This window comes from Calypte anna, chromosome 24, assembly GCF_003957555.1.
Source record: "Calypte anna isolate BGI_N300 chromosome 24, bCalAnn1_v1.p, whole genome shotgun sequence".
NCBI classification, from domain to species: domain Eukaryota; kingdom Metazoa; phylum Chordata; class Aves; order Apodiformes; family Trochilidae; genus Calypte; species Calypte anna.
In genome coordinates, this window is record NC_044269.1 from 4,069,793 (window position 1) to 4,090,114 (window position 20,322).

Below are 20,322 nucleotides of genomic sequence, written 5' to 3' on the forward strand. Positions count from 1 at the left end.
AAGAGGAATCCCTTAGTGGTGTCTTTGGGAAGATGAGCCATCCCTCCCTGCAGCCTTCTTACATCCCCAGCCTTTATAACCCTGGGCAGAGCTGGAAAATACAGGGCAAAGCTGCAGATCCCTCCTGTTATTCCCTTTTCACTGCACGCTCAAGTCCACCTCTGTGCTGACATATCAGCATCTGCTTTTGTTCCTCTTCCAGCCTTCCATTTTTCCTCAGCACTTTTTTTTTTTCAGTAATTTCATCCAACAGCTTCAATCTCATCCCAGTGAGGGAGAAGAGGAGCAAGAACCGGGATCTGTCTCACCTTCTTTGTCACAAGGTTGCTCTCTGCTTCTAGGATTGGGACTTTTTCAAATGCTCTAGGTTCAAAACACCTGGATATCAAGAGCTGGAGCTTCTGAATCCATGCCAGGACAATTTGGGCTTTTAGCTCTACAGGGGTGTGTTTATCTTAAACTGAGCCCCAAGCAGTTAGCACTGGAGGGAAGTGCCCTCCCAGGTCAAAAGCACCCTTTTTGGGAAGGTTTCCCAACAGTGTCCTGCAGTGTCTAATGCTAGCAGGAGGGCTTCACCACCTCCCTGAGCTGAGCACTGCACACATTGCATCCAGAGGAGCTGGTCCTGAGTTTGCAGCCCCCACATCTCCACCAAGCAAGGTCGAGTGAAGTTGCCAACAGGAGAATGAGGAATAAACCTCTGAACAGAAAGCAGATCAAAGAAAAAGAAAGAAATCCTACCTTGCACTCACAGTGGGAGCATCTCAGCTCTGCTCCACCAGACTGTTACAAGCTGGAGCTGCCTTGCTGTCTCCCATCTGCCATACTCCAGATTGCCTTCTCAGGATGCTTAGAACAGCTCACTGGTATCAACTTCAGCTTTATCTCAACTCACCTTGAGAAACTTGGGCCACTACTTTAATCTGCAAGGCTACTCTCCACCTCACTTCCTGAAAACAACCTCCAAAACATGTCACAGTCACTACAGACATGCATCTCCCTAAAAGCAAGCACCCATGTCCTCCAGCCATCTATCCAGAGGTGCCCCATCCTCCAGAGTCAGCCTGGACAGGGCTCCTGCCTCCCCTGCATGCTTATTCCAATTTTGTAACTCAACCCAGCTCCTTCCCTTACCCCCAGAATCTCCTGTTCAGTTCAAGAGGCTCTTTAAATGTAAGTTAATCAGTGCGTGAGGAGGAACAAACTTGAAGCTCAAAGCATTGCTGATGCTGGCACTAAGTTTTCAGGTGCCCTGAGCTGCCAAGGCAGCTGCTTTCTTATCAAGTGAGCACTGCTTTGCAGTGTGATGGCACTCACTCCAGGAAGGGACTGCTAAATATATTTAATTCAGGTTTATTCCACAGTGAAGTCAAGCTCACCACAGAGCTGTGAAATCCATCCTTCCTCAGCTGCCCACACAGATAGCCAGGGGCAAGGGGCTGGGCAGCAGTCATCTGTCATGCAGACTGATGCACAAACCTATCTCATGCTGCACTGGAGCTTTCTGCAGAAATTCCAGCTTTGCTGAGTTTGGCTCCGAGTTGGAATTAATTTTGGCAGCTGTTTAGGCAGGGAACCAAGCATCTTTCATTCATGTAATTGACTTTTTTATTCATACATATATATGAAAAAATAATGAAAGAAGTGACAGAGTAGCTCTTGCAATGACTATGAAATAAAAAGACCTGTGCTAAAAAAGGCTCTGTGGTCGAATACACAAAGTGCTGCCCGGAGGCAAGTAACAGTATTTAGATAGAAAATATGTTACAAGACTCGCAGGTCCTGACCTTTGGTTCTGGGATGTCTGAAGCAAAACCCCAGATGTGCACCTATTCCTGTCCAGCCCCTGGCACTCATCCTGCAACCCTGAAAGAGAGAGGTTTGACCTTTGCAGTGACAAACCTCTCCATCCCTGGCTCCTCAAAGTAAATTTTCCTCTTCCTGCTGAATTAGCACCTACTTGGAACTCAGTCACCTTCCAGATCTACAATCAGCCCAGCACAGGGCAGCAGCTTTACCCATGCTGGTGAGCAAGGAACTTTCATTAGACAAGCAAATGAAAAAAACAGAGCTCTATGCTGACTTGCAGGGCTCTTTTTCCATAACTGCCAGCTGGCTCCCCCCTCCAGATGCTCTGCACAGTGAGATCTATACCTATATAATAGATACGTGGAGATATAATGAATCAAAACAAAGCTTAAGGCCTCTTGGGATGTACAATGTAGCCTGCCTCTCAGACACAAAGGAACAGCAACAGATCACTAAAAACAACTCTGCCACAGAGGTGCAAAACACATAAAGAGAGACTCTGCCTCCCTGAACCCACACCTCTCCTCACTCCATGCCCTGCAGCATCCATCCAGGAGCTAAATCTGCTTATATTATCCATATTATCACAGTGCTGGATGCCTTAGGTGTAAACCAGGAGCTCATTATGCTTTCTGTGGCAAAATTACAGCCCAGAGAGGCACAATTCCCTCCCACACTGGTCCCCCAGGTGATGCAATGGGCACAGCCTGCCCGGGCAAGTGGGGCAGCCCCTGTGGCCAGTAGGCACATGCCGTGGGCATCCTTCTCCCACAGAGCCAGCATGGCTAAGGCACATAGATCAGGTCATCCCACTTTGCACCAAGCCCCTGTTTCTTCCACGAAGGGTCCCTGGGGCAGGCAGTTCAGTCTCAAATACATTTTCTCCTGATCACAGGCAATTCATGAAGAAACCTCTGTAGCAGAAGAAACCATCAGTCTCTCCTTCTCTTTGGTACCCAGCCCTCAGTCAGCGTGCTGAACGGGCCCCTCACTGTTTAAAATCAAAGCAAAAGGCAGCAGGGATGCAGGGCTTGTACATCCCCCAAGTCTTGGCTTGCAGCTCAGCCCAATTCCCCCTCCTTGCTCCCAGGGCTCCTCTCTCAGCAGCCCTCACTTTATCCCCCCAGTTTTAACTCACACTTTGATGGTGCTAATGAGCCTCCTGCCTCTGCAGGGGGGGGGAGAAGACACCCCTTGGAAAAAAATAACATTTGCAGAGGCAGGAGGAACAGAAAGCAAACCCAGCCTGCAGGCAGAGACCACCCAGCAACCACCTTCTGCCCAGATCCCAACCTCAAGGTGCAGGGAGCCTGAATGCTCCTCCCTGGCATCCAACATCAAAAGCATTTGAGAACCACTTTTTATCTGATCAGAGAAGAGCAGGTTAGATAAGGGACTGCAGCAGTCACCAGCAGCATAAGGCATCTCTTTGAAGAGCTTTGAAGAGCCTTTTTCTGGACAAAAAAAAAAAAAAAAAAAAAAAAAGGCTCATTTCATCCTTTTTTATGACCACTCAGGATGGGGAAGGGATGGTCAGGAGATGGGGCACTGTTAGCCACTCGTGCTGTAAAAACAGCAGCACCTGGAGAGAAGTGCAAAGAATCAAAGGGCAAGTCTGGAAAAGGCATTGCTGAAAGGGCCTGGTATCTACAGCACTGAGGTTTTTGGAAAAAATTAAGATTATGCACATAACTTGGAAAACATAAATAAAATATCAGTATCCTGGAAGAATAATGAAAACAGAATTAAAAGGGCAAATAGTTAACAAATTAATATTGTATTTTTCTCCACCTCTCACTGCTCTTCAGCAGCAAATGACAACTAACTGTGAATCTACTTCACCTTAATGAACTTAACTGGGCCTTTTTAATATTGGAGGAAATTAAACATTTACAGTGTTTCAGCCAGACAAATGTACTATCATGCATCAACAGAGATGTGGATACCTCTCCTCCTCCTCCCCCTCTCTCCACACTCCTCTATTTTTTTCGATTCTTAGATTCTTGGAAAGTCCTGAATGAAATGTGAAAGCCTTTTTAGAAAAATAAGATAAAATCAATATACGAGTGCTCAAATAAGACCAGTGAGACATGAATTGAGCAGAGGACTGATCTGAAGCTAGAACTGAAGTTGAGAAAGGTGTCCAGGAGAAGGGCAGCTGCTCTGTGGACTTGTGGAAAGCCATGGAGCACCCCTGGGAAAGCCTTTAGCTTGGGTTTCCAGGAACTAGGACCCCAAAATCCACATGGGAAGCATTTACTCCCATTTAATGCCAACCCAGCTGTAAACGTTACATTGTCATAGCCATGCAGCATCGGGACAGCATGGATTCATCCCTCATTTCTCCAGATGCACCTTGGCAAAGAGTTAACCACTTCTCCATCCCTTGTGCCCACGAGGTACCCCTCAACCCATGGGTCCTGCCCATGGATGTCTAACAAGCACTGCAGGTACAACCTTAGGCACTGTCTCTCCATGGTGACCAGTGCAGATGATTCCCTTATAATGCTTTAAAAGCAGATAGGTGCATGCACAGAGATGCCAGGTAATCACCTAGGGCTCAGCAACTTGTTTCTTCCCACCCCTTCCCCTCCCCATCTGCTGCTTTCTGGCAAGGAATGAGCCCTAAGCTGTGCCCCCTCCTGCAGAGGCAGCACCTCTGCTCCTTCACTGGTGGGACAGCTGGCAGAAAGTCTCCTAACCCCTACCAGAAGCTTCATCTGCTTAAACACTAATTGTAATTACAAGCAGAAAGGTTTTCCAGCAACAGCACCACGGTGTGAGGCTCACAGATTGCTTGGGCTGTGCTTCAGGCTGATGGCAGCAGCCTTGCTGGGCTCAAAGCAGAGGTCAGGCTCTGCTGGGGAACAGCAAATTGAGGGCCAGCAGCTTCTCACAGCTGCATCATCCCCAAAAGCCCTGGGGACATCACAAAGCAGCACTGTGCAAGGAAAGGAGTTTGTGTTTTGTCTGTGTCAAAAGCAGAGGTGAGTGCAGGGGGGATTCCAGCTGTGCCAGCTGCTCCAGTCAGGATCTGGGGGTACTGGGGCTGGCACAAGCCAACCCCCCACAAAGCCACAACCCTTCCTGCCTGCTGAAGAAGGCACAGTTGTGTCCCAGAACACAGTTGTGCTTCCCTTTATCTCAAACCACACACCTGCAAGGAGAGCTGTTCCTACCCCAGCAGCTGACATGGCCATTTTTCTTCTAGAGCATCAGGGGGACCGACTGCATCATCAGGGGACATCATATCCCCCTTTAAAATGTTTAATAACACTCTGCCTTGTGGAATGTTGTCTCCAGTGCCTTCAGGAGAATTATGGATATCCTCAGGAAGCTGAACTAAATGCTCCCCAATTCTGTTCATTGCCATTATTGTTCATTTTTGCCTTGCACATTTTAATGCTCAGGGCTTCTTCCTTGCTCCAGCCCCAAACTACACTGGACAGAAGGACACCAGGCAGCTATGGGGCCTTGACCTCACTAAACAATGTCCTAAGCACCTTGGGAAGGGAATTAGATGGGGATGCAAGACCACACAAGTGATGCTCTGCTACACAGCTCTGTGACAGGATGGTAAGCAGGAAATCGAGGGGCACCAAGCAACCAGAGTGATGCCAAAAAACCTTTATGCAAGGCTCCAACCTGCCTTTTCCCACCTACTTCAGCATGCACAGCTAAATCCCAGTGATTTCCCCTAACCTGGAGCATCCCAAGAACATTATCTTGACATTAAAGCTACACAGAGTAGATTCAGGAAAGCCACAGCCCTTTAGGTATTCCAGATTTTGGGAAACATGCCTAGGAACAAGTAGAAATGTCCCAGGCTGGCACATGGAGTGACTTCCCACCATCAGTTTGTATTCACATTGCTTCTCTTGTGGAAGCACTGAGACAGCACTGCTGCAAACTCCTGAGTTTCCTGGGAATGGGGTGGGAAAACCTAAGAAAATACTCGGAATGCTTGGGCTGCACCTTTTGTATAAAGTTTGTGAGGTAGAGGAGGTAGAGGGCAGGAAAGAAGTTGGGTAGCTAGAGGAAACTGCAGAAAAGAGCACCCTAAAGATCTGCAGGGCTGAAGGAGACCTTGGAAGGGGTTTGTCAGCACACTGCAGTGCTGCTGAGGCCACTGCTACTTAGGGCAATTCCAGGGATAAACCCCAGCTCTGCCTGTATATGAATTTTAAATGAACTCTCAGTAGACTCAATGAATCTAACAAGAGAATACCAATTTAAGGCTCGGATGGTCTGCTCTGTAAGACCAAGTAAATAACTTGGTGAATAACTCAAGTTAATTTCCTGACACTTCACTGAGCATGAGTGAACAAACAAGAAAAAAAAAAAAAAAGCAAAAACAAAGAATTATTTCTACAGCCAGTGGATGCTGCAGGAAACCAGAGCTGGGGGAGAGTCCAGAGCACTCTGCTCCATCCATACTCCTGCCCTGGCACAGGGATGGGCAGGGGGAAGCTGATGGCTTTTGTGGGTTTGGTGGGGATGGGCAAGCACCTGGGTTTTGCTCCCAGGACTTTTTGATAGGATATACATTGGCTTTTTCCTGATGCCTTGAGGGAATTCCTTACATACTGTTTGGCATACACCAAGTGGGTCAGTGCTTTTCCCCCCAAAGGTCTCCAGAACGATGTGAATAGGAGACTTTCTCCAGGACAGGATGAGAAGGGAGCACACAAAATTTAAGGCTGAAAAAGCAGCTTAAGAATAAAAAAATAATAGCAATAAAATAATAATTAAAAAAAAATTACCAGTGTAATTTTTCCTATGTATCCAGGAGAGAAATAGAGCATAGGATGGGGTACAGATTGTACCTGTGCATGCCAAAGTCACAGGGAAGGTCACCCTGCAGCCTATTCTGTTCATTTTTTTGCACAGATGATGCCTCTGAAGCTCTCTGCAATGCAACACTCCTTGTTTGTCCCATCCAGGCCAGCAAAACTTCCTGTCACTCTGTGCTCCAAGATGAAGCAACCTAGTGCCAAGAAACTCCACGGAGAAATACCAGGGCCAAGATCCACTTCAAACCCCAAGAAAGCAGCAGTAGGGAAGCTGAGTTCTTGGTATAAAAGCCAAGCACCCCTGACTCAGCATCACTGTGCCTGCTTCAGCCCTTGGTGAAGAAACCAGACATGGCATTGCCCAGGTCCACCTCCCAGAACTAATCAAATAACTATCCATTTGAGCAGTCTGTTACCAGATGGCTTTCAGAATTGTTTTAAATGCTAGCTTGCATTTTCTTTGAATATTTAAATGCTCCTGCTGGTGTGTTTTCCTTTTCTATGCAGTGCATTGATTTATGTTGCTAGATACCATATCCCCCTGCCTTGCCAAAAGCATTCATTTGGGAATGATTTCAGAGTTGCTAGTAATATTTTTTCCTTTCCTTTTATTTTGTACTTTATTTTTATTAACTTTTCTTTTTTTTTTTTTCTTTTTTTTTTTTCTGGCTATATTGTTATAATAAAACCGTGCCTTAAAGAAACAAAACCAAAAACCAGATTTCCTGGGAGCAGCTGCTCCTGTGTCCCCTGAACACAGGGACAGCCTGGCTTCTTCTCACCTACCCTCAGGGGTCAGCACTGATGTGGTCTCACAGCACTCATCACCCTCTCCATTTGGGGAACCCCTGAATATTCTGAGCCCTGGAGGGCAGCAGAGCAGCCCGTCCTGCCCCCAGTGCAGCAAAACACAGATTTCTTTGCCAGTCCTCTGCCAGGAAGACAAAAGCACAGTTCCATCCCTCTCCAGTGCCCTCAGGGTGGAGGTCATAGCATAGAATGGTTGGAAGGGACCTCAAGGATCATCTCATCCAACCCCTCTAATATTATTGTTTATGAGATGTCTCAGCACTCCATCAAGCTGAGATTTAAAACTTTCCAAAGTGGGCAAATCCCTGGGAGACCATTCCAGTGTCTGACTGACCTCACACTGAAAAATTTTCCTCTCATGTTCAAACAGAATCTCCCCAGGAGCAACTTGTGCCCATTGCCCTTTGTCTTGTCCATGGGACTCCTTGTAAACAGGGAGTCTGCATCATGACCTTACCACCATCCTTATTCTTGCCAATCCATTAGAAAGAAATCACTGATCCAGAGAGATAAGAAAAAAAAACACCTCATTTTGTCAGTGTATCACTGGCAAAGGCAGAAACTGATGACTATATAACTAGGTAACTGAGAACAGGAGAAAGGCAAATTTATAATACTTCAAGTACTAAATAATGCTTCAAATATTTTAAAATACTTCAGGTATTTTAATATTGCAAGTATTTTAATACTTCAAGTGGACGTGGACAGCCAGGTCAGTTCCCAGCCAGGTTTGCAGCCCTCTCCTGCCCTTCCCCTCTCACTCCCAAGCACCCACAGCATTTTCCCCACGGAAGGACAGGACTGGGGCACCAGGCATAATGAAGAACCTGCAAACCTTCAGCATCCTGATAATATACTGCCCATCCCTCCTTGCTAGCTCCAGGGGAGGATCTGCCCATCAACATGAAATGCAGTCTGCAGAGCTGAGGCTATGAAGCATCTCCACATGAATCACAGCTGGGGGACATAAAACACTCTGCCCGGGCTCCTGCCACCACACACCCTCCCTTCCCATATTTCTGAGCTGTTCCATGCTCCACTAGCAGAGGGGAGAAGTAATTTTGCTTCAAGTGTCACCTGGGAAAGTTGCAAAAGGGGGACAGGAATAGATTAGCTTCTTATCTGCAACAAATGGTTAATAAAACCAGGTAGGAGCTCCGGAGAGAACAGGCAGGAGAAGCAGTTTTCTTTCTAAGCAGCAGAGCAAAGTGTCAATACTACAAAGTAAGTTTCATTACAAGGTTTCTGGATGCATTTCTTTTCCCTAATCCTCCCAGGCAGCAAGCAAAGATGATGGTGCCTGTTCCTGAACACTTTTTAATAAAGCCCAAAGGAACCCAAATGCATAGGGCTCATAAAAATGCAGCATTTTGGAGTTATTAATGTTCCTGTGGCACCACTTAACTAAGTTCAGTTTGGGCTCAAACACTCCTTGCTCATGAATCTGGGGACAAATCATTCTGTGGCAAAAACCTATTTCCTTCTGTGTGGAACTGAGGAAGGGAAGCAGGACTTGGGGGGTGGGTGCAAGTTTCATTCCTCGGGGCCTCTTCAAGGAGTGGATTTCACTTCCAGTTTATAGAGGAGATTCCCATCAGGTGGCATTACCTCCACGAAAATCCATGCCAATACATCCACAATACCCCACCAAGGGTTGTTTTTCCTTTACACAAGGTTGTTTTCCTTTACAAAATAAAGGAGGGAAGATTCCCCAAATGCAAGGGAGACCCAGCAGCACATAACTCAGCCCAACCTGAGCAGGGAGGACGAGCCCAAGGCAGGAGCAGAACCCCCACCAGCACCAAGCTTCCCTCATCCCAGCATCCCAGCTGGGCTTCCCTCATCCCAGCACAGCAAGACAAAGTGATCCAAACAGAGAGTGTCAGGATGGTTAAACACAGGGCAGAGCCAGCTTTGTACTCACCAATCCTCAGGGAATGGGGGCTGGCAGTGATCCTCATCAGCCACAGCAGAAGGAGCACCAGAGGTGCCAAGACACGGGGCATCTTCCATAAATCCTCATGGAGCCCTTTGGTGGTCTGGGCATGACATAACTCTGCAGGGAGAGAACACACAGCCCCTGAGCACCTCTGCTCCCCAACCAGCAGCTCAGCAGGATGACACTGCTCCCAGCTTGCCAAGCACTTGGGACAAAGAAGTCTATTTACCAAAGGAGGAGGAGGAGGAAGCTATTTACAGACTATGAATTATTCAGGAACTGGAGTCAAACTGGGCAAAGAGTTTCTAACAAAAAAACAAAAAAAAAAAAATGGAAAAGGATCACAAGGAAAAGTCCAAATATTTCATCTTGGCATTTTTAGCATTTCCACAAAAAACAAGTGGAAATCAATACTGAATCACATTGCTAATTTATCTTTTTCTTCCTCCCCCCACACTTCTATTATTTCATTCAAACCAGCCTGCAACTTAAAATATAATAATGACTTTTGGGTTTAGAATAGGACAGCACATTTTCACACCAAGATATAATTTGAGGGATGGGAATAAGAGACAGAGCCACTTTGGTCACCAATTCTTCCTTTGTTCCTGCCTCAATCACAGTCACCATCACCTCCCTCCCTCTCTTTTAGGCACAAGAGGATTCAGGACAAGACTAAGAGCAGGATGATTGCTTTTTCTCCTCTTACAAGGTAAAACCATGTGAACAACCAGTGGATAACTTTCAAAGTCCAGACACTATCAAAATAAAGAGTAGTCAGTGGAGAATACACCCACATCTTATTAGTGCAGTCATTGGCACTGCTTGTCCCACAGCAGACTCCTGCAGCACTGTTGAATTTTTAACAAATATAATTTTAAACAGTTACATAGAGGGTAGATTTTATTTTACAGGAGAAATGGTTGTCTCTCAAGTTGATAAAATTATCTCCACAGGCAGCAATGTCCTTAAATGCTGACTTTGAGTGTTTCATCTGTTACCTTATCTCTCTCCAATTTTCTGGCAAACATTCTCACACTATTCCATTTGTTTAATTCTTGGGCCAAATATTGAAGTCCTGACACAGGCAAAGTCTTTAATCTGCCTTCTGAAGTTACCTGGAGTTTTGTTCTTTTTTAGTACCTTTTTGCATGAAATTTCTTGGTTCAGCTATTTTTAGATTACATTTATTTCGACATCCTCCATCTCATCTCAGCACTTCCCAGAAGGGCCATCCCCTTTTACATCCAGGGAAGGGAAGCAGAAGAGTCCAAATTCCCCATTTCAAGAAAACTGGGGGATCCCATGCTGAATTGTCCATTGGACATTTGAAGAACATCAGGATCTCAAAAGCTGGGTGTGATTTTAAAAAGCAGAAGCTGCCAAAAAGCACCTGAAAATCATTAACCACCCCTGAGAAGGGCAATGAGAATTTTATCTTTTTTTTTTTCCTTTTTTTTTTTTTTTTTTCCTTTTTTTTAAGTGGGAGTTACAGACAACTACCCAGGAAGGAAAAGCCCTAGAAGTTTACACTCACTGTAAATTGGTTTGAAGTGCTGGCAGCAGCAGAGACAGAGAGTGGAGCAACATATCATTTGAGCATTTTGAAGCAGTGATTTCAAAACTTTCCAAGTTATTGACAAAACAGCAGGATCACATCACATTTACTCACATCAGTGTTACAGCCCAGGCTGCTGAATCAGTGCTTGCAGCCCTGGGGTCACACACAGACAAACCCAGACACAAACCCAGACACAAACCCTGCTCAACCCAGCCAGAAAAGCAGCTGAGGGACCTCCAGCCCCAGCAGAACCCTGAGGTTCTGACCACACTTTGGATCAGCTCCAGAGCTGCTATGCAAAACTCACAGTCTTGGTTTCCTCCTTTAGGTCTCAATTCTTGTGGTGCTACCCCAAAAAAAATGTCCTGAGGAGCCCCTGCCAGCCACTGGCCATTAAGAATTACATCTCGACCAGCAAAGCATCAGATACAGGGCCTCAGATGTCTTTTGCCTTCTCTTCCACAGCTCCCTCCCCAGACTCTCAGGTTTGTCAGCATTTCTCACATGAAATGAGAAGGTGTAAGAGGGATGATCACACACAGAGAGGTCAGAGATGCAGTAGGACAAGTGAGAGATGGCAGCCTCTGGCTCCACTCCCCACCAGCCTCCTCCTCCATTTCTCTCTAGCACTGGCCACATCCATCTATTAGCACCAGGCAAGGTTTTTTATGATGGTGTTTTGTGCAGGTAAACACAGCAAACATTTTGTATCTGCACCTAAAAGCAACCACAGAGAGGGAAAACCACGCTGCTTCTGGACTTGGGCAAGGAAAAGCAGATAAAAGCCCCATTTTCCAGCCAAAGCAGTGGAAGGAAATGCCTGCCTGCCACTTGAGAAGGATGCTGGAGTGAACATCCTGGTTTTTCTCTGCCAAAGCACTGTGGGATCATCATGCTAAAATGGGTGGTTCTGATTTTAGACTCTGCAAAGATAAAACTGCACAGGGATAACCACTCCAGGCAAGCTAAGAGCTGCCAGGGTCTGGGAAAGGGTCCCAGCACTTTCAGCTCTGGGGGACAGACCCCAAAGGCCACCTCTCCTGTTTGCAGCCTGGTTTGGTGAAAAGGAGAAGCCCAAGATTCCCAGAGAAGCAGCTGCCTTTGCATCACCAGCTCAGAGCTAATAGCAAAGCTAAATAATAAATACAGCACCTGCTGGGCTCTGCTGCAGGAGCAGCAGGGTTGTAATTACCCAGGACATGGAGCACAGAGGGGATGCTGTGTTCACCTCACACATCACCTACTGCTAAGAAAGGCTTCCCTCTACTTTGATTTTTGAGCATGAACCCAAGGAACAGCTGTCAGCAACAGGAATACAACTTGGGGTTCCCCAAACACAAGCATGCAGGTGCCTACAACCTGTACCCACAACCATCTGGTTGATGGAGGTGCTTGCAGAATTCCCAGGGAAAACAACACAAGGAGACTTCCCCACCACTACACCTGGGCCACCAAGCAGTGGGAACAGGCACTGGCATTCCAGACACAGGAGGTGAGGGAAAAAAAGGGAGAGGATTTTTTTTTCCTCCAAGCCTAACATCTGAGTTTCTACCCTCAAAGGAAGAAACTGGGATGTCAATCCTCACCGTTCTCTTCAGCTCCTCAGTCCCCAAGTTCCTCCTGCCTTCTGCTCTTCAAAAGGCAGGAAAGGGGAGGAAAGAGAGTTCAAACCCCTTTGCTGTGAAGTAATTTTTGCCTTGCCTTACCCACCCTCCCAACAGCTTCTGCTTCCTTACAGCTGCAAGGTGCAGCTGTCTCTCTCTTATCTCCCCACAAGAAGCCATCAAATCTGCTTTCTGCCCATGTGCAGCAGTGAATCACACAGATGACTGGGATATCTATTCCAGTGCAGCCTAAAATTCCACACAGAGGGAAGCAAGATGACATTTTTTTCATGCAACACAAAGTGGAAAGCCTCAGAAGCCAGCACAACACTTAAAAGAACGAGGCTCTTTAGCAACTTACTGCATTCATCTTTGTGCACTTATCTCAGACTCATCCTCATCTCACCTTGAGAGGAATAAACCAAACCAAGCCCCTTTGCTGAAGTTTCCACCAAGAACTTGAGGACTTTGATCAGCCTCTACACCTCCCCCTCTTGCATTAATGGTTCCTCTTTATTGTACTGGCAGCTTTCTACCAGAGCAAGGGAGCCTGGCTGATGGAGAGCTGTTCCTAAAGTATCCTGAATCTGCTATTCCCAACAGGAGTGGGCCAGCTAAAAACCAATTTCCTAGGTCCTTCAGGGTGGCAGTGGGGATTTTTTAACAGCTGGTGGATCATGGGCTGGTCCCTGGCTCCTCTCTGCACAGCACAAGGCTGTAGCTTTCTTTTTCTGTTAAGCTCTAAAATTCAAGAGAATCAAATAAATCAAGACTATACTGAATAGTTTCAAGTTCTCTCTGGAGATCAAGGTCCCTAAATACCAAGCAGAATTATGGACGATTTGTTTCTCAGAGGAAGCAACTTGCTTCCAAAACTACTTATACATTTTTAATGACTGTGTGAGCTGGTACACTTCTTCATTGCTATTGCCAGATCTTCCTGATATTCTGAGATTTTTGCAGACAAATTCTTACACAATACAGCAAAAGCCAAAAGGCAGAATAAAATATTAAATCACAGAATGAAACTCTCCTCCTGTGGCTGTCACACCCCTACTGAAGACATCCCTGAACATGAGCCAACTCTTCTTCTTCTTTCCCTTCTTCCCTTTGCCCAAATTGCCAAGACACTCAAGAAATCTGGGTTCATTGCTCTTTCTGGTCACACTTCCAGACACCCCCACCCTGCAAAATGTGTTTGCCACCTGCCCTGCCACATCTGGCCCCAACCAGGCTTTCATAAACCCCAATGTGTGCTTTATCCTGAGGCAACCTTCTACTGCAAAACCCCTAAGCTGTCATCTGTGAGCTCAGTGAGAAACCACAAACACCCTTTAAGAATTGGCAGCAACTTCAGCCTTACCCAGGGAATCAGGAGACAGCCCAACTGCTAGTTTGGAGGTGGCTTTGGTGGTGATGGATCTTTCTGTGCATCACCAGAAGCTTGATGAATGGTGAGAAAATGCAGCTCAAGCAAAGCTAGAGTAATCCTCACAGCTGAGACAACAAATTTAACAGCTGCAGAGCAGCAAGGAATTCTGAAATACTGTCAGGAAATATCAACAAACAACTTAACAGAGATTTTTTCATTCTTTCTACCAGGAAAAAGAGCTCTTTCCTTCTGCAAAGCTTCGTCTGCAGGGAGGTCTCACGCTTCAGTGGAACTGACAAGAGGGAAAAAAACTTGAAAAACAGTTCAACAGGTGACTGGTGCTGGGCTTGAGAAAGTACCTGAGTGTCTCAGGGGGAAGGGAGGAACTGAATTGCAAAGCCTGCTGAAGGGATCCAGAGATGCAAGTTCAATTAAACTGAAAAATCACTCAATTTAAAGCTAGGAACAATACATTTTCCTCTGCAAAAAGCATAATTAGTGTGGGTAAATCATTACCACTAGGTATTGTTGCAGTCAAAACCTCAGTAAGGCTGAGAGAAGGCTCAGGCATTTATAAAGAGAATGAATAGCTGCATTTACAATAGCCAAGTTTTTAAAAAGAAAATAAGATTTTTGGGTGGTGTGTAAACCCTTCATGCTGCAAGGCACCCACTAACTCCTTGTGTTTGAGGGTTAGAAGCAGCTCTGCTCGGGGCAAGCCTCATCCCCTGCTTCAGGAGGCAGCTGGTACTAAAAAAGAATACATCACAATATGAAACACATTTCTAGTTCCAGTCTAGCAATTTCTATGTCCCCATTAAAACTACGTCTCCTTTCAGAGTCCATCAGCACTAAAGAGCCTGCTTTACCTTCAGCCTTTCCTCTTCTGGCATTGTCCTCACAATATTCACGCCGTGGCTTGCCAGGGATGAACTCCTCTGAGGTGTCATACCCAGTGGTATCTCTCTTCCCCAGGTGTCAGGGGGATAAAAGACCCTCTGACTTTCCTGCCAGGGATGGCACAGCTCCCTGAGGGTCATTCAGCCAGCATTGAAGAAGGTGATATTCAAGGGAAGGTGATATTAGTGATAAACACTTGCTCAGCTGATACAGAAAATGGATTTGATTTTTCATTCTCCCAGCTGTGCTCTTTTATCTCTCTCTCTCTTTTTTTCCTTTCCTTCCCCCTTCATGACTTTTCAAAAAAAAAAAAAAAAAAAAGAAGCAAGAAACTTCAAGGAGAAAAGAATTCTGGAGGCAGTGAAGCAGAAGGACAAATGGATTCCTGACATTTCTTCTTCCTGTGGATTATTTTAACTTTCCCTCTCCACAATCCTGAGTTCTCTCATCTCACCCTTCTCACCAACACCATCAACTTTTCCTATCACTGCTTAGAGATAAAAGCAACATGTACCCATCCTGATTCCTCATCCCCCCTGCACACAGGCTCAGCTATGTCCCAGGTAGATTTTCCCCAGCATTATCAACCCCAGACCTGTGAGCACACAGAGAATTCAGCAATTCCAGTTCCAGCCTGAGTCAGAGGACATCTCTATTCAATTACCTGCTCCTCCACAGGCTTCTCACACGACCTATCAGCCCTGCCAGGGGCACTCAATACTTGAAAGCTTTATTGGCACAGCCAGGTGAATTACAAGTGTGAAAAAAAAATCCTCCTGCCCCCTCAGAGTCAAGCTTACAAAATACCCATTACAGACATCAACTTCAGAGCATTTGTTGGGGCAGCTTATTTTATTCTAGGCAGGGTTTTCAGCTGATTCTCTTCTAGGAAATGGTACCAGGCCAACCAAAGTGTCAGGCTCATGGAAGGACCCAGTCTGCATGCTCTGCTCTGAGAGCTGTATCTATCACCCCATGATGGTTAAAACAGTCTTTTAACCATTTTAATCACACAGCTAATAAGAATTACCAGGGCTGTGCACCTTGGATAAATTTTCAGGACAGGTTTGACTTGAAATCATCTAAAAAGAAGCAAGAAAATCTGTGTTGAACTCCCAGCAGCTGGGAGTCACAAAAGCCACATGCCACATTTATTCAGCAGAAAACTCCTACCCACTCCATGGCTCATCATTTCCATTAAACCACCTCTGGAGCAGGAGAGAGCAGCTGCTTTGCACTGCATCCAGCATGCAGCCAAGTACAAGCAAGTGTTTTCAGAAGAGGAAATACAAACTGATGCCTCCAGCTGAGGTGGCACAGGGAAACTCCGAGCTGAGCTGATTCTCAATTCTCAACAATGCTCTTCTTGCAAAGAGGCCTGGGGAAACCTGAATGAGGAAAACCAGGCAGAGCCTTGGCTTCATAAAAAGCTTAACCAGGAAAAAGGAAAAAAATCCTTTAAACCAACACATTTTTTATATTAATAAATAGATAAAATGGAGATTTGAAATACCACTTTTGCTCCAAAGGAGAACAAACCCAACATGAACATGTGAACCAGTGATATCCCACTGCATGAAACTGGGGACATCAGCTTTTTTTTTTTTGCAGAAAATAGACCCCAGCAACAGTCCTATCCTACAGCAAAGATGGAAATGCAAAACAAAGCAGTTCCTTTCACAGGAGGGCACACACAGACCCAGGTCAAGCTGTTCCTCAAGAGCAGGTGGCAGGACAGAAGCTCAGCCCAAATACTGCTCTTACCCCAATGTCATTCAACCCTCAGCTCTCCAGACTTGCTTGGCTTTTTCTACCAAGCTGTGATGGGAGTGCTCATGCTGGAAGGAAAAACAATCACCTGGACACCAGCTTTATGATGTGCCAAGGACTGTGTCCAAAATAAAGTGCTTTAAGGAACCCTTTCCATGAGACCTCCCTCAGACTCAGTGCATCCCCTTTGGTCACAGAAATAAGAGCTGCTCAGAAAACCATTTTCCCCTCCATGAAACTGATGATTTTTCCAGCTCCACCTTTTCACAGTTCTGTTTGGGTATGTATATGAACTTCTGCAAATCTGCTCTCAGCTGTTTGGCTCACACTGATTTCACCTTCTTGAAGCCTGTCTTGCAAAATACTGTCTTCTTTTGAAGCAGATCTTCAGGGTTTGGTGTTTTTCTTTCCACACAAAGACCAATATTTTCCCACAAAATTTCCTTTTATCAAAACTGCTTTGATGGAAAAAAATTCAGCTCTGTCATAAGAAAAAAATCCAACAAGCTCTAACCCCAATTTGTTGTTAGTGAAGAATTACTGCTACCACTGAGTCTCTTTACACATGAAGTTCTAAAATATCTGAGAAGATAGCAGGAGTCTATGGGGAGAAGAAGCTCTTAAATGCATCAACCTGATGCATCAACAGAACAAAGATTAATCTATTTATTTCACTTAAAATCTCGGGCAGATTCAAAAGGGAAAAGAAAGGAAAACAAAGAAGCCTCTACCAAATCCACCTGCAAGAAGTGGTTTATGGCTAAAAAGCTAGATTTGCTTCTTTTTTCCAGCTGCCAAAAATGTAAGTGAAAGAAACAGATTCATTTCCCACCTATCACCCAGAGAACATTTTGATGCATGCAAGCTCAAAATGCTTGTATTTTGGGGCTTGGGGGGGCTGTTTGTGAATGGCTGAAGATTCTAAAGCTTGGCTTGTATGTTTTAAGGGAGGAGGAAATTTGGGGTGTGGGCTTGGGAGAGAGTAAGGAGTCACATTTGATAGGAAACCAAAAGGTCTACAGGGATAACACAGAGTTAAATGCAGCAATAGAACTGCAGACAACAACCAGATGCAGAATTGCTGCTGAAGTAATGAATGGAATGGCTTGGAGAAAGTCTTGGAAAACAAAGCAGAAGCAAAGTTCAAGCTGGTAGGCAGTGTTGTGTTAAAAGGCATTAATTTTCATGAGAGAAGCTTTTAATCCTATTTGTAGTGTAAGTGGCACAAAAAAAATTATTTCAAAGCTGAAACCTACATGTTTGATTAACAGTTTAACACCAAAAAGCATCTCATTAGAGCTGCAGTGCTGCTGTGTTCCTGAGATGCCACAGTCAAGTCCCAGAGGGTCAGAGGAGAATGGGCAGCTCTGGCATTTTTCCCTGATTTGCTGGAAACAAGAGGCCAAATCCCACATGGAGCAGAGAAGTGAGAGGAGTCCTGAGCACCTGAGAAAACAGCACCCAGACAAATGCAAGTATACAGTGTTCCAGGGAGGAGTATAAGGGGAGAAAAAAATCACAATGGAACAGGGTTTTCATTTTAAAAATAAAGATTTTTAAAACTAACTCAGTGTGAAATCAGCCCTCACCTTTCTGGCTCAGAGTGATGATGGTGAAAGGGCAGGAGAGAGGCAATGTTTGCTGGCAAAAGGAAATTTCTTAGTAAGCCTGTTGATACATTCCTGGGCAAAAAGCAGAGAAATCTTCACGTGCACATCCTTGGCAAACAGCTGCTCAGCTTTTTCCCTCATGACAGCCCAGAAAACTCACTAAGATTCATGACTTCTCCCCACAGTTTTGGCTCTGGCATCTCTCAATCTCTCACCGTCCTCTTCTCTCTGTCTCGTGGCCTTTAATGTATTTTTTCTAAGGCTTGGAGAGCCTTTTGTGTAAGAGAAAATATGGACACAGTGCAGTTTGCCTGATGATACATGAAGTGCTTTTGAACAAAGCACTATTAAAGTTTCATAAGCCTCAAGATAACTGCTTTATGTCTGCTTTAGCCTTTGTTTCTCAACTATCTGACTGCTTTGCTTCAGATATGGCCATAACATACACAATTCATGGACAACCCCAGATTCCCATAAGGTTTTTAAGTCTTTTACCATTTATCCATTCAGGCACCACAGCTCTCATTGCCAGAGACCTTGCCCAGACAGAGTCACTCCTGCAAGATACCCAAGTTCTCTGAAAATACTGATATGACTTGCACTCCTGAATTGCCACTCTAACCATAGGAAAGCCCTGAGAAAAACCCCAGCCCAGAAAAGAACTTCACATTTTATTCAAACAGAGCTTATGTTTTACCATCCCTGTGAAGACTTAAGGATAAATCTCATGGTTTTCAAGGCCTCTCCTCCATCCTTACCCCAGGGCAAGGATTCCCTTCCTATCTGCAGGGTGACATTTGCAGAAGAAAGACATCACACTTGAGGGTTTTATGCAGGGTTTTGATGTGGAGCAAGCAAAGATCACTTGGCTACATTAACAAAGCAGAACACACAAGCCTACAAAGGCACAGGACATTGCCTCAAGAGTAAAAACCAAATTTATTCACAGAACAAATTCATTCTGACCACCTTGCCTTTTTGTTGCTCCAAGTTAGCTATAATCAGCCTGTCTGTGCTCTTGACTTAGCAGCATTCTCCAAACTGCTCCCAGAGCACTCATCCTCATCAGTGAAATCCAATTTCCAAACCGAGCAAGGAAAAACCTTTTCCAGGGTTGGCTTTTCAGTTGTTCTCATCACTGGCTTAACATCAATTCCAGTTAAATGAGGGAAGTACAAAGCAACTAAGTGATGCCCATGCTGAGCACTCTGAAAGCCCTGATCACATCATTCTCTTTCAGCTATAAGCATAAATTGTCCTCATTAGCCAGCCTTCTCCCAACTTTAATGTCTGCATCTTGACCTATAATCCATCCAAAATCCAGCACCATGTTCCAGTGCAGCTGTTATCCCCGAGCCTCAATTCACAGCCTGTCTGGCCAAGTGGACTCAGACATCTGACATCCTGAATTTGCTCTCTCTAATCCAAACACTTCCAGCTTGGTCTCAGGACCAGAGAAAGTGAGGCTTACACAGTTGGTGCTTTCAATACCCATCCCTAATAAACCCGGAATATGTTGGCCATTTTCCAAGAAAATTTCATGGGGACACAGACCCACAGGACGATTGGTTTCTGCGGAGTTTCATGAAATAATAACCTGGTGGAGGAGAGAAAGATTTCTCCACAGAGGGAAGGACTGAGAGTTTAGCTCAGCTCCCATTAGGCACCAAGGAATCCACAAGGGAAAGATGTTATGCATGCCCCAAATAGAGGGAAAATCATCAATTAGAGTTTCCTGAACTCAGCCACGAGGCACAAACTGTTCACCACACTGCCTCAACTCCCCAGCTTCCAGGATCCACTTGGGTTTCCTCTCTCCACCCCCTGGGATTCAGCTCAGACACGTTCCAAGCAGAGCTTTTGAGCTGCTGTGATTCAGCACAACTCATTCTGAACCAGTTTGGAGCCCAGCAGGCTTCCAGCTCCCCAAGCCACCCAGTAGCCATCCACCCAGCTGATGCTTGACTAACTGCTGGCAAATGGCAGCCTGGCAGCCTCTCCATCTCCTCCTGCCCCCAAAAAGAAAAGCTATTAATGCTCAGCTCCACATTGCTCCTTTGCAAAAGTAGCTTAGATACTGCTGGAGAGGGACAAACACCCAGGGGGACAGATACCATGGAGCCATTTGGAAGGGGAAGGGATGCAGGAGCTCAT

At 45.5% G+C, this 20,322-nt stretch overlaps 1 protein-coding gene across 1 annotated transcript in view; it reads right to left on the reverse strand.

Moving 5' to 3' along the window:
* GRIK4 (glutamate ionotropic receptor kainate type subunit 4) overlaps positions 1–9,466 on the reverse strand; it is a 112,322-nt gene extending 102,856 nt beyond the window's left edge. The window contains exon 1 of the mRNA XM_030464681.1: positions 9,337–9,466. Coding sequence (XP_030320541.1) covers positions 9,337–9,418 — 82 coding nt within the window. The 5' untranslated portion in view covers positions 9,419–9,466. The remainder of the gene's footprint in view (positions 1–9,336) is intronic.
* Between the last annotated feature and the right edge of the window lie 10,856 nt (positions 9,467–20,322).